Genomic DNA, 14,991 nt, shown 5'->3' with positions numbered 1-14,991 from the left:
AATGGCAAGATTTCATTATTTTGATTGCCGAGTAATACTCCATTGTATATATATACCACATCTTTATCCATTCATCCATTGATGGACATTTGGGCTCTTTCCATACTTTGGCTATCGTTGATAGTGCTGCTGTAAACATGGGGTGCATGTGTCCCTTCGAAACAGCATACCTGTATCCCTTGGATAAATACTTAGTAGTGCAATTGCTAGGTTGTAGGGTAGTTCTATTTTTACTTTTTTTTTTTTTTTCAACGTGTATATATTTTTGGGACAGAGAGAGACAGAGCATGAACAGGGGAGGGGCAGAGAGAGAGGGAGACACAGTATCAGAAACAGGCTCCAGGCTCTGAGCCATCAGCCCAGAGCCCGACGCGGGGCTCGAACTCACGGACCGCGAGATCGTGACCTGGCTGAAGTCGGACGCTTAACCGACTGCGCCACCCAGGCGCCCCTATTTTTACTTTTTAAGGAACCTCCATACTGTTTTCCCGAGTGGCTGCACCAGCTTGCATTCCCACCAGCAATGCAAAAGAGATCCTCCCTCTCTGCATCCTTGCCAACATCTGTTGTTGCCTGAGTTGTTAATGTTAGCCATTCTGACAGGTGTCAGGTGGTATCTCATTGTGGTTTTGATTTGTACTTCTCTGATGATGAGTGATGTTGAGCATTTTTTCATGTGTCGGTTGCCCATCTGGATGTCTTCTTTGGAGAAGTGTCTTTTGCCCATTTCTTCACTGGATTATTTGTTTTTTGGGTGTTGAGTTTGATAAGTTCTTTATAGATTTGGATAGTAACCGTTTATCTGATGTCATTTGTAAATATCTTCTCCCATTCTGTCGGTTGCCTTTTAGTTTTGCTGATTGTTTCCTTCGCTGTGCAGAAGATTTTTATTTTGATGAGGTCCCAGTAGTTCATTTTTGCTTTTGCTTCCCTTGCCTCTGGAGATGTGTTGAGTAAGAAGTTGCTGTGGCCAAGATCAAAGAGGTTTTTGCCTAGTTTCTCCTCGAGGATTTTGATTTCCTGTCTTATATTTAGGTCTTTCATCCATTTTGAGTTTATTTTTGTGTATGGTGTAAGAAAGTGGTCCAGGTTCATTCTTCTGCATGTCATTGTCCAGTTTTCCCAACACCACTTGCTGAAGAGACTGTCTTTATTCCATTGGATATTCTTTCCTGCTTTGTCAAAGATTAGTTGACCATACATTTGTGGGTCCATTTCTGGGTGCTCTATTCTGTTCCATTGATCTGAGTGTCTGTTCTTGTGTCATGACCTTTCCTTCCTTATACTTCAATCATTTTATGTCCAGAGCTTACCTCTGGCTTAATCTACTCCCTTTGTTATCTCCACACACTCCATGAGTGCAGAGAAAATGCATGCTTACCCCAGTCCTAACTCCTGATGCCACTGCCTATCAGGACCTGCTCAGGTGGGGTGGGGAATCTGGTATCCGTCCAGTGTAAGGGCAGGCAATTGGGAGTGGCTGGTGGGGAGAGAGGGGGTGGAGATAGGAGTCAGGCCATGTTTCCTCCTATTTCCAACCTCAGCATAGGATACAAACCCTAGCTTCTCTCATTCTGTCCCCATAGAGTCCTCCAGGCACATCTGCCATTGTTCCTTGGAGAGCAGGTCGTGGCCAGGAGGAAATGGAGGGTGGGTGCAGGCCCTGTACAGACACAACCACAACCTCCAAGTGGCTACTCTGACTTGTTCAAGGTATTTTTCTTGGCCTTTGAATCCAAAGGTAAGCAAATTTTGCTCTGTGCATTCATGAATAGAATGTGAATATTAGGTCCTATTCCACTGAGAAGTAAGATGAACAAGAAACCAGATTGGGATCCTCTGAGGTCTCCTGTCTTCAGAGAGTCAGACTGCCACCCTGTCCCGGCTAAGCATTTCTGTCATTCTTGGTCCCAGCTGCACTCAGGGCCACCAGCATCTGGTTTGAATAAATCACAAATCTGTTTTCAGTCTCCAAGAGCTCTTGGCAGGAGATGCAAACAGCAGCTTTCCCTAGGGAAGTCTGGGTGTGATGGGACCCCTTTCTTTTTTGCATCCTCAGGCTGTGATGAGGATTTCGAAGGATAGTCAGTGGAACGTGCTTCTCTGCTGTCCTGAGTTCTCCTTTCTCTGTCACAGAAGGAAATAAAGCACGAAATTTCAGGATTTATTTTTTTTATTTTTTGGAGAGGAATTTTAATTGTGAACATTTGAGGTGTGAGGTACATCCCTGACCCCATAGTACAAAGACCTACACTGAAGTGTTTCCCACCTTGTAATTATACCTCTTGTTCTTTACCAGCCTCTGAGCCCTTGGAGGCTGAAAGTTTAGCTGTGTTAACCTTTGAATTCTGTGTCTCATTTAATGAGCAGTCCTCTCAGTACATGTGTGTTGAATGAATAAATGCACTCACTTTTTTATGGTGATTTCTAGTTTATTATGCACATATATATTATTTCCTTTGAACCTCAAAACAACTCTGTGAAATGGATATTCTGATCATCTCTGTTTTTCCAGATGGGGAAACTGAAGGCAAAACAGATTTGGTGACTTTCTAAGGATCACCTAGAATGGGCACTCAAATCTAACTGTTTAAAAAAATTTGTTTTCCCTTTATTCTGGAGAGAGAGAGAATGTGAGCACGAGTGAGCCAGGGGGAGGGGCAGAGAGGGAGAGAGAGAGAATCCCAAGTAGGCTCCACACTCAGCACAGAGCCTGATGCAGGGCTTGATCCCACTACCCTGGGATCATGACCTGAGCCAAATTCAAGAGTTGGATGCCCACATCTAGGCGCCCCTCGAATCTAGACTTTTTGACACCAAAGTCTAGGTTCTTCCCGTGTGCCACACTGACTCTAGATGTTTCCCATCATTGTCTTAGTAAACCAGCTGAAAAGGACACAAAGATATAAACATTGCCCTGATGGGTCAGAAGCACACAGGGAACTGCAGCCTACCATCCAGTCCAGTCTCACAGCGGGAGTTTGTAGGAGCGTGATCATTTCAGAGCTAGAGACATAGCTTTCAAAACATTCCCGAGGACCCTGTAGGAACCTGTTTAATGATTTTTACTCCTTGTTACTGACTGAATAGATTCAGGGTGGTTTTATTTATTTATTTATTTATTTATTTATAATATTTTATCTTCAAATTCCATCCACTTACTATCTTAGTGAAGTCTTGAGTCATTTTTTAAAAAAATGTTTATTGAGGGAGAGAGAGAGAGAGAGAGAGAGCGAGCATGAGTAGAGGGGCAGAGAGAAAGGGAGACAGAGAATCCCAGGCAGGCACCTGACTGTCAGCACAGAGCCCGACTGGGGGCTCAAACCCATGAACCGTGAGATCATGATCCAAGCTGAAACCAAAACCAACTGAGCCACCTAGGCACCCCTGAAGGTGGTATCTTTTAAAATTTTAGATAACAAACTTATTTGGGGCCCTGTGTCTGTCCTTAACAGCGTGGCAGTGGTAGGAGAGGGACTAGGGTCCTCATTGTTTTTCACAAAGAACTATAAAGAGTTGTGATTTAGGGATCACCAAGGGGTAGACCCAAGCTGGACAAACTGAAAGTGGCAGAAATATTCAGAAAGTTGCTGTGTTCAAGACATGGCAAAATTATCATGATACGCGTTTCTGGTTTACAGTAAAGGTAACTGGGGTTTGTGGTGGGTTTTGGTGCCTCCTTGAGTTCGAGAAACTGTGGCTTGGGGTCAAATGTGACCCACCTCCTGGTCTTGTAGAGCCCACAAGCTAAGAATGCTTTTTGCATGCTTAAATGGTTGAAAAAAAATCAAAAGATATTTTATGACATGTGAAAATTATATGAAATTGACATTTCAGTGTCTGTAAAGAAAACTTTATTAGCACAGCCACTCCTATTCATTTACGTGTTGTTTCAGATGGCTCATGTGACAGGGGCTGCATGTGGCCCACAAAGCTTAAAATATTTATTGTGTGTGGCCCCTGACAGAGTTTGCTGACCCGTGACATAGTGCCCCCCTTCCTTCAAAATTGCCAAGGGTTTAAACCCTGGAATAGTAGATGTCTTTCTGATGTTGTCAGAAGGGTGTGTGGGAGCCAAATACTTCAGGACTCCTCCCCAACCCCCCACCCCCGCCCCACACATCCACCTACCGCTTCAGATGATGAGCTGTTATGGATCGAGCCTGGTTCTGTGGATCAGGCTCACCCCTCTGTGTGTGTCCAGCCCAATCTCGGCCTTTTCACATCTGGCCTGCTCTAAATATCCTCATTCTAAATTTTTTCAATTAAAATTTTTTTTTAATTTTTTGGGAGAGAGAATGGGGGAGGGGCAGAGGGGGAGAGAAGGAGGGAGAGAGAGAGAGAGAGAGAGAGAGAGAGAGAGAGAGAGAGAGAATCACAGAATCTTAAGAGGCTCCATGCTCAGTGAGGAGCCCAGCCTGAGTCGGGGCTGGAACTAATGACCATGAGATCATGACCTGAGCCAAAATCAAGAGTCAGATGCCTAAGCAACTGAGCCACCCAGGCGCCCCTGTATATCCTCATTCTAGACTCCTGGCCCCTCAGCCTCACATCCCTTCTCTTAAGAATATTAACAGCTAACATTGGTTGAGAGCTTACTCTCAACCAATAATAAGTTGAGATAACCAAAAATAAGTTTTATCTCACTTATTTCTTAGGATGAGATAGGTAATCCCAGGAGGGAGGTATTATTATCATTATTCCCATTTTACAGATACAGAAACTAAGGTTCAGAGAGATGCAATAACATGCCTGTGTCAAAAACCAGTAAGTAGCAGAGCCAGCACCCAAACTGAAGTCGTTTGGACTCCAGGAACTGTGTGGCCGGAGGGGCAAGGCAGCTACCCGACATTTTCCTGTTAATCTTCCACCTTGGAATTCTCTCCTCGGATTCCCTTCGCTGCTGCCACATCCGAACCAAACCCAACCCAGGGGATTGTTGATTCCTTTTCTTTTTGAACTGTTTTCAGAGCGGCTTTTCTTTGATTTTATCCTGACACAACTGAGGGAGGACAGAACATTTTTAAGACACTTTGCTAAAAAACTAAGGGAAACCAAATGAGAGAAACAAGAAACTTTACCCCCACCCCCCAAATCCATTTTCTCCCCGGTGAGGCTGGTTGATAGGCTAGCTTTGCAGACACAGGGCACCTGTGCAGTATAGAGTCCCACCCAGAAATATTCCTCTGGAAAGCTCTTAGAAGATCTTTTGTTGCCCCCAAAGGCCAGGCAGGAGCGGTAAGTAGATTGCTTCCCCAGATGAGCCTGGCCAAGCACTCAGCACCTTCACACCTTCCCTTTCCTGATCCTTCTGCCCTGGCCTCCCACCCCACACCTCTTATGCTTGCTGCTCTTCTCTGTTCTGGCCTCACCTCCTGGGCCACATGCCAGGCGCTAAGAGGCTTCTGTCCTGCTTCCATCAACAACTTTCTAGCCATGTAGCATGTTACCTCCCCCAAAAGGACATGGAAATGAGCATTTCCTTCTGACTTTCACCTCTGCTCTCTGAGGCAGCCTGTCTCCAGTGCAGCGAAGGGGTCCAGGGAGCTCCCCCAGCCTTCTAACACTAAGGGCTGGTGCCCCGGCTTGCTTACTCCTCCTTTCTCTCCTGAAAACCAACCTTCCCAAGCATGTAAGGAATTTCCATACCTCTCGCCTCTCCTCTAAGGAGTCCATTTCTGTCCATCCTGCCATGATTGCTTCAGATTTCTGCCCTTGGTTTCTGTTTTCCCCCTCCAACTCAAGACTCATTGGTTGGTTGAATTTACAGTTCCTTTCCCTTTATTCAATAGATGTTTCTGTCCTAGCAGCCCAAAGGAAAGGATGTCTGAGAGAATAGTAAAGGAGAATTCCTGCAGAGTCCACTCCCAGAAAAGCAGGAACCATGGTGGCATTTAGCAGATTAAAAGGTGAAGATCGTGTTGGATTGTGGGGCACTCTGGTGCCCACAAATCCCAGCCCTTAGATTGACCCTGGCTTCTACTCTAGTCTTCCTTCACTAGGACTCAGCTGGGTTTTTTTTTTTTTTTAATTTTTTTTTTTTTTAACGTTTATTTATTTTTGGGACAGAGAGAGACAGAGCATGAATGGGGGAGGGGCAGAGAGAGAGGGAGACACAGAATCGGAAACAGGCTCCAGGCTCTGAGCCATCAGCCCAGAGCCTGACGCGGGGCTCGAACTCACGGACCGCGAGATCGTGACCTGGCTGAAGTCGGACGCTTAACCGACTGCGCCACCCAGGCGCCCCAGCTGGGTTTGAGACACCCCGCCTTGTACTGGGCCTTCCACATTGGAGTCCCCGTGGCAGCCCAAGTCCCCCTAGCTGCTCCACGTGGTGGGTGAATGTCCAGAGTGACTTTGTGAGTAAAGGAACCCTTCACACCAACTTTCAGACCTCTCTCAGGGTACAGGGGTGTCATGTAGAGTTTGCAAAGCAGATCCTTTAGGACTTCTGATTTCTGTCTAAAGCCAACCAATTGGAAGGTAGGGTGCCCATTATAGAAATCTAGGTGGGTTGTACAGAAAGAAGGAAAATAAGGAAGGAGAGAAGGGGGGAAGGAAGGAGGAAGCAGGGAAGGAAAGAAGGAAGGAAGGGAAGGAAGGAAGGAAGGAAGGAAGGAAGGAAGGAAGGAAGGAAGGAAGGAAAGAAGGAGGGGAGGGAGAGAGAACTGGAGGGAACTTTACCTAGTTGAAGGTAAGGCAACACACACTATTAATGTCATCATCCTTGAAGCTCTGGTTAGCTCTCTGCTGCTTTTGGCTTTTACAAACAATGACATGTTATTTCTTCATAATAAGCACAGAGAGGGATTACATAGTTTGTTATCTTGGTGTGGTTCATATTAATCACATGCTGGCTCTAAATCAATTTTCTGTTTTTCATTGGATGGGTGTGCATGTATTATTGGGAAAATGTATATTTCTCTATTCTTTAGGAACTGGAATGAAACTTCAAAATCTAATTTGCCCCACCATAACAACTATACCAACCTCAAATAGTCATAGAAGTAAATATCAATTAGGAAAACAATGAAAAATGTGTGTTTCCATGAATATAGTTTCCCTTCTAATTGAATACATCCCATGCTGTTGGAACTGTAAAGGGGTGTATGTGAGAGTGTGTACATGCCTCTGTGTGTATGTGTGTGTGTGTGTGTGTGTGTGTGTGTGTGTGTGTGATTTTTTGCTGTTCACGGATATAAAGGGCTCTTTCTGAAAAATGTGCTCGAGAGCCCAGAAGCTCAGCATTTAGTCTTTGCTACCAACCTTACATTTTCATTTGGAAGCTTTGGTGTGATGAGTGGCATTCTTTTCATACTTTCCTCAGTAATTCTGATTTTGAAAACACCAAATACAAGAAAACCCCAAGTTCCTAACTTTCTAGTTCCAAGATGTCTAGGAGTGGTGTCTTATTTTGTACAAGGCTGTTTGAGGCGGTGCTGATGCCATCATTGTGAAGAGTGGCAGTGAACTGTGACGTTTTCTTTCTTGTCAAACAGCCCCTGCCAGGTAACCTGCGCTGGCACCATGGTCACCATGGTCACATCAAGGGCACCTAGAACTGCTATCGCCAGAGGCAGATGCCATTTACATTGCCCCCAACACAGGAGCACAGCAAAATAGATGTTCCTTTGCTCTGGACTCTTCCTGTTTTCTTCCTAGGGCTGCACATGCCACTCTTCCCCCCATGCCCCCCTGCCATTTGGAAAAATAAAACATTCAATTGACCATCCACTTATCCATCTGCCGCCCTGTATTTCATGTTTTTCTCCAGACAACCTCCTGAAATTATTGGTCTTTACAAACTCCCTCACTGTTTTCATCACCTACTCTGGAAACTTCTGTAATATGAATGCTACCTGTCACTGCACTAATAGTATACACAGCCTCCATTTTCCTTGAAACCTCTGCAGCACCTGGTAATTCTGGCCGGGCTTTCTCTCCTTAGTCCCTTTTCCCTGTAGGTATGCTAGCCTCCCTTCTGCCTCTTGGACTGCATACAATGCTTGTCACTAGCCCTCCTTTTTCTTAACTGTGGGTTAGTAGGGTGCCTTCAGTAGGGTGACCATGTAAGTTTTCATCCAGACCAAGATATCTTTGAGAATTAAAGGGTGCCCAGTGACCACAGGCACACACTGAGATCATCCCCGGCAAATGGAGAGGTCCAGCCATCCTCTCCTTACTTAAGGCTCAGGGCAGGAGATGAGTGAACATAGATCAAGGAGCTTCCACAATCCATCTTAGAGTTGCGTAGCTACTTCAGCTTAGAATCTCAAGTTAAAAACTCAGTGTCCCATTCATGGAACAACCCAGTTACCTGAGAAATAAGATTAAGCAGAAAAGAGGGGTGAGGAGAGAGGTTTAGGTGGGGGAAAGGCAGAGCTGGTTGAACCGGTCCTGTGGCACTCTGGATTCCATCACGGGGTCTGGTCTTATAGATGAAGATGAGCACGGTGCTGAAACCTCTTCCAGGCTGTTCTCAGCCCAGGGTTGCCCAAGATCAGTAGCACTGAGTGGCCAGCTGGGTAAGCAGCCATGACGATTTTGCACAAAATATTCCAGGAACTGTTGATGTCAAAGATGTTGGACATGGAAATGAATAGAGCAACTGCATTGAAAATATAGAAAATGAGAAAGTAGCTGATAGCTTTGATCGCCCCCATGTGAGCCTCCATGCTGGGGTCCCTGAAGCCAGTGGCATGTGTAGGGTGTATCTCTTGTGTAGGGTGTATCTCTTGAGAGAGATGATCAGCAGAGTGGCTGCAAAGATGAACATGATCAGAGGAATGAAGATCCCCAGGTTATAGAGAAGAACCAGGTTGACCATGTTAGTCTCAGAGAAGTACTTCTTCTCAGTGGTGTTGGAGGAGGGGATAGGAACAGAACTATTTACGTACACATTGAAGATATCTTTAGAGAAGCGAAAGCTGAAGCATAAGGAGATGAACAGTGACAGCCCCAGAAGCCGAGGCATCAGCTCTCTGATTTTCCTCTTCATCATGGAGAACAAACAGTGAGCAAAGTTTGCAATTCGAAGGCAAGAGACGATGTTGAGCCAGGCAGCAAGCCAGAGGTTGGAATAGTTCAGAAACATGGTGATGACTTTGAAGATTATAAACACTGTGTTTTGGTTATAAGTGACCAGGAAGAATAGACTGTAAATATTCTCCAGCATCATCCAGGTCTGCAGCAAAAGCCTGGAGAAGCTCAGCTTCAACAGGATACAGTCACTCACAGGGAGCCTTTTGCCTCTGGCCCACTCGGCCCCCTGGGTGGCAGTGACGAAGCCATTCCCAATCATGCCAGTCATGCACTCTACTCCAGAGACCACCACGGTGAGGACGATTTTAAACCTGGACGTGTCTCTATCCATGGCATCTGTGTTCACTGTCGCCATTCTCTTTGGCCCTGACCTCCAGGTTTCCATGCCAAGGCCTGGTACCTGCTATGCAGTCTTCTGATCCTCGCTCAATGTTATTATAATTTTTTTCCCCAGTTAATGGTTATTTCCAATTTTTCTTCATTTGTTTGCCCCATGACTACAGGTCGGAGGCTTGAAAGGCAAATGATGGGAGGATCTTGTTACTGGATGTCTCTGTTTTTCATAAAGACCCATTTGCCTCGGGCTTGCAGGACCTCACTGGAAAAAATTTGAGATAGGTTCCTATCATGGAATCTTTCTCCCTTACTTACTTTAAGTAAGTAACCCACTCGCATTCTGTCTCTGTCTCTCTCAAAAATAAACATTAAAAAAATTTAAAAAAAAAATTTTTTTTTTTTAATTTTTTTTTTCAACGTTTATTTATTTTTGGGACAGAGAGAGACAGAGCATGAACGGGGGAGGGGCAGAGAGAGAGGGAGACACAGAATCGGAAACAGGCTCCAGGCTCTGAGCCATCAGCCCAGAGCCCGACGCGGGGCTCGAACTCACGGACCGCAAGATCGTGACCTGGCTGAAGTCGGACGCTTAACCGACTGCGCCACCCAGGCGCCCCTTTAAAAAATTTTAAAAGGCAAGAGTCCCACGTTAGGAGTCTTTGTGCTCACGCCTTTGTGCTCATTTCATAAGACTTGTTACCTGCCAAATTGTAAAAACACAACAGCTCCTTTGATCTGCCTTCTCCTGCTTCTTTTTGTCTCCCTTATTTGCAGAGACGTTTTTATCCTGTGGTTAGCATGTTCATGAATAAGAAGTTCCCATCAGTTTGTATGCAAACATTTTTACTTAGACCCAAGTTTCCTCCAGAAAGGTCAGCTATTATAATGTCCTCAGACACAGAAGAGCCAAAATTTGATGCCATTTGGGTTAATTAGAGACTAGAAAAACTGCCTTGTGACAGTTTCATTGTTTGTGTGTTTATCACTGATTATAATTTACACCGCGATGCACATCAGTATTTCAACTCAGAATCGGGTTAGAATTAGCTTGGGCAAGTGGTGGGGTGTTCTGAACACAGTGCTGAAGTTGAGAAATGTGACCAGACACTGTTAACTTGAAATTTAAAGTCAGGGGCGCCTGGGTGGCGCAGTCGGTTAAGCGTCCGACTTCAGCCAGGTCACGATCTCGCGGTCTGTGAGTTCGAGCCCCGCGTCAGGCTCTGGGCTGATGGCTCAGAGCCTGGAGGCTGTTTCCGATTCTGTGTCTCTCTCTCTCTCTCTCTGCCCCTCCCCCGTTCATGCTCTGTCTCTCTCTGTCCCAAAAGTAAATAAAAAACGTTGAAAAAAAATTAAAAAAAAAAAAAAGAAATTTAAAGTCATATGCAGATGCTCGGGCCTCATTCCTGATCTAGTTAAGTCAGAATCTGAGCTAGGGCCCAGACATGTTCTATTTAAAAAAAATTTTTTTTAATGTTTATTTTTGAGAGAGACAGAGACAGAATGCGAGTGGGTTAGGGGCAGAGAGAGAGGGAGACACAGAATCCAAAGCAGGCTCCAGGCTCTGAGCTGTCAGCACAGAGCCTGACGCAGGGCTTGAACTCACGAGCTGTGAGATCATGACCTGAGCCGAAGTCAGATGTTCAACCGACTGAGCCACCCAAGCGTCCCATAGACATGTATTTTTAAAAAGTTAAAAGTTCATATTGCTCAAAGCCAGACTGAGAACCAAAATCTTAGCTACAGATTAATGAGTCTTGGGGCCAAATCTGGCCTGCCATTGTGTTTTATCCTGCACAGCCTGAGACTGGACGGCATTAGGCCCACCGCCAGTGCTTGCTACTTTCTGCTGGTCAACGTGCAAATTCAGGAGGTTGCATATATGCACAAAAAGTCTGTCTGCCCTTGAAAAATTAGAAGATTGGGGAACATTGGGACCACATGGTGAATTGGTTGAGGAAGAATAGTAGCTGCACATTTATTTTTTATTTTATTTTTTAAACTTTTAACAAATGTTTATAATTTATTTATTAGTATAATTTATTGTCAAATTGGCTAACATACAGTGTGTAAAGTGTGCTCTTGGTTTTTGGGGTAGATTCCCATGGTTCATTGCTTACATACAACACCCAGTGCTCAACCCAACGAGTGCCCTCCTCAATGTGGCTGCACATTTAAAACAAGGTTATGTATGTACTTTTCAGTTTGTCACAGTATTCACCAACTCGTAGCATCTTCTTGATTCTGAGGCTTCATGCCAATGTGATGGCCCTGTTGTAATTTTTCTAATAGAAATGGAGAGATGATGAAAATGGATTTCTCCATCTCCAAATTAATTTTATCTCAAATTAAACTCAGAGATTTATTTTTATTATAAAATTGCCTCTTATTATTAAATCATGGTTGCATACACATAGCACCAGAAAAAGCAACATATTGCAAAATTAGGAAAGCATTGTTTAGAGAAATTAAAATTCATGTCAACCCAAAGACTTGGACAAGAGTGTTCATAGAAGCTTTACTCATAATAGCCAGAAACAGGAAACAACAAGATTTCTTGACAGGCACCTGGGTGGCTCAGTTGGTTGAGTCTCTGACTCTTGATTTCAGCTCAGGTCATGATCCCAGGGTCATGGAATCAAGCCCCTCATTGGGCTCCAGGCTGAGAATGGAGCTGCTTAAGATTCTCTCTTTCTCCCTCTGCCCCTCCCCCCTGCTTGTGTGCTCTCTCTAAAAAAAAAGATTCCTTGACAAGTTCTGCATATCTGTTGAGAGTCATTAACTTCTGTTACTTCTGCTAACAGAGAGTAGTATTTATCATCAGCTTTCATGAATTCCAATGCACCAAACTCATCTTTTTGTGTACTTTGTTCCAACTTATATCAGTTTGTGATAAATAATATCTCCCTAAATTTTTTGCACACAATTGTTTTCTACTGTTCCAGTGCTATCTTCTGGTGGCATTTGTTCACCTTTTTCTCTGATCTTAATAGGAAGAGCAGTGGGGGCTGATGATATGACTGGTGCCATATCAATAGGGATGTGGGGCCAGTTCGGTTTTTATTCTGTGACCCTTTCTCATTCAGGAAGCTAGAATGGAGTCCCCTTTGGAGGAGACTATGGAGGAGGTCCATGGGGGAAGCAAAGACCAAAGGTTTCATATTCTTGGCTATTGGGATCAAAAGCTTTGGTGCAGGTGTCAGATAAATCAGATTTGGAAGACTATGTGTTTGGGGGAACCATTTCCAACACTTCTCTGTCAAGCACCACCATGCAGACTAGAAGATGCTTTCCCAGTTGGGGAGGAATGAGAAGTGCATGGAAGAGTCGAGAGGAGGTGAGCATCTCCATGAAAGAGACCTAGCATCCTGCCCACCTCTCATGGCTGCAGGGGGTGGCAAAGTGGGGCTGCAGGACTGCTCCAGAGTCTCCCCAGGCACACTTGAGAGAGCCACTAAACCTTGTGTTCACACAAAAGGCTTAAAAATTTGCTGCGGGAGTTAGTGGATTCCAAAGGGGTCCGGTGGTCTTATCCAGGAGGCTTTGCAAGCTTGGGTTCAGATGAAGCCAATGCAAAGACAAAGGAATGGCCATGGAAGAGGCTCCCCACTCCCCACCTCCCTCCAAGTCTGTTTGATGCCCGCGGAACATGGGTGTCACTTCCCAGAAGACAGGAAGAAGAAATCCTGAGAAAATCTTATAATCATAGTGTTTAAACCTGTGTGACTGAGAAAACACTGAAGTACGATTCATTGATAAAGTGTTGTCAAGTCATTAAGCAGGATAAACGTGACCAAGATTCTTTCCTTCGATCGTAGTGCCCAACTCCATGCTTCTGACTCTCCCTTTCCCATCCCATGGTGACACGTTGGGCAGATTTCATCTTTCCTAGTCTTTTTTGGTTGTTAGTATTCGATCCAGTTTAGTTTCATGCTTGATTTAAACCTTACCATGTCCCCTCCTCCCACCCCCAGCACAGTTTGAGCTGAGACCACATCTGCTTGGATTGGAGAGGGACCAGGTGGGTCTGGGACACCTGTCTCCCTCTTCTTCCAGGGTGCTGCTGTGGGAGAGGGGATGGGTGGTAGCTGTATTTCATTGGCTGCTATGGTAAATTCATTCCTTTATGTTTGCTGCTACTGCCCTGACATCATCTGGCCATCCGTGCTTCTGGGGGTCAGGCATCATGTACCGGCTGTCTCGTGAGGAGCACATGTGAGGTCTGCTTGCTCCACATCTGTCCTTCTCAACCTTGTCTATGTGCCAGAATTGCCTGAATTAACACTGTGGGTCTTTAAAAGACATCATACCCATGTCCCATCCTCAAAGATTCTGAGTAATCATGGTGGAGAAAAGCTAAGCATTGGCATTTCCAAAGCTCCCCATTGTGGCTCCAGTAGGAGCAAGGGAGGGTTGAGAACCACTACAGGCAAGGGGTACTTACTGGCATGGTTTATGGTGTGGGCATCCTTATGGAAGAGACTGAATGCCTTCCTGGATAAGACTGAGGACATGTTCTTCCATCAGGTGGAGGAGATCAGATCCAGAGGTTGAATTACAGAGAAGAGTTATGTATTTTGCAAAACTGAGTTGTGCTTTGTGAAGGTCACTTCTACTGTATCGTGTTAGAAAAGTGAATATTTCTTACGTCTCTGTGAAAAGGAGGAAGTAGAACATAGACGTAGAGAGTCCTATGTTCCACTTTGTAAACTGAAGGCTACTTCTGTGTGCTTATGTGGCAAAGGATGTAATTTAAGACAACAGCCTAGGTGGTGTGATGAAACAAACCACTGTAAGAAAAAAGACCAAGGATGTGGAAAAGATGTCTGATCAAATCCTAAGAGCTGCAAAGAGAACTGAAAAGCCAGCAAGGTTTGTTTTGATTTTTAAGACAATCAGCAGTTATATATTTTAGTGAAAAATCTGCCTGGGCCATCAAATTCTTCACAGATAGCAAGTTGTAAAGGAGTGTCTATTGAATGGGGTAGAAATTGCATGTCCTGAGAAGATACAGACGTGTGAAAATAGAAGTGTAACCAGAAACACTGTTGCTCAATGTACTAGAAATATGGCTAGGAAACTAAAAGAAAAATTGTGTGAAAAAAGTTTTAAACATTGTGACATTTGCTTCTGCAGCTGATGAGGGGACATATTTAGTAATACTTAGATGTAATAATTAGCTCTATTTATTCACCGTGGGTTTGAGAATTTTTATACGACTGAAAATATTTTAGACAGTGTGCCCATGACAGGCACAACACTAGGAAGTAATTAAGAAATTCATTTCTGTAACAAGAGGAAACTTTAAACAATTTAATATAGATGATGATCCTGGGATGGATGGTGCTAATATTGGACTTGCGGTAACACTTAAGTTCCACGTGGCAAATTATGCAAGGACACAGGCTTTACCTCTACTCATTTGCATTACTCAGCAGGAATTGCTTTCTGCTGGAAGTTAAAAATGGAACACATCACAGACCCAGAGCTCACCACCTGTAAGCTGGGTCTCCCCCTGGGATTTGGGCCACAGAGCATCGCAGTCACCGTTGAATGAATTGGACACATAACACGGAGGTCTGCTCACTGCACGTAGGCTGGGAGGCTCAGTCACCA

General features: G+C 44.6%; 1 protein-coding gene and 1 pseudogene across 1 annotated transcript; one reads left to right on the top strand and one right to left on the bottom strand.

Annotated features, from left to right (window-relative positions):
• Nucleotides 1-14,991, top strand: part of LOC124523493 (olfactory receptor 2F1-like) — a 335,826-nt pseudogene that overhangs the window by 213,322 nt on the left and 107,513 nt on the right.
• TAS2R40 (taste 2 receptor member 40) lies at nt 8,433-9,397 on the bottom strand. The gene is given in 2 exon segments (XM_047096279.1): nt 8,433-8,714; nt 8,717-9,397. Coding segments are annotated over 2 exon segments (963 nt in total).

Source organism: Lynx rufus, unplaced genomic scaffold (genome assembly GCF_022079265.1).
Source record: "Lynx rufus isolate CCGP_SWC_20201006 ecotype Redwood Valley unplaced genomic scaffold, mLynRuf1.p SCAF_4, whole genome shotgun sequence".
Lineage (NCBI taxonomy): Eukaryota > Metazoa > Chordata > Mammalia > Carnivora > Felidae > Lynx > Lynx rufus.
This window is presented reverse-complemented; position numbering and strand designations above follow the sequence as displayed.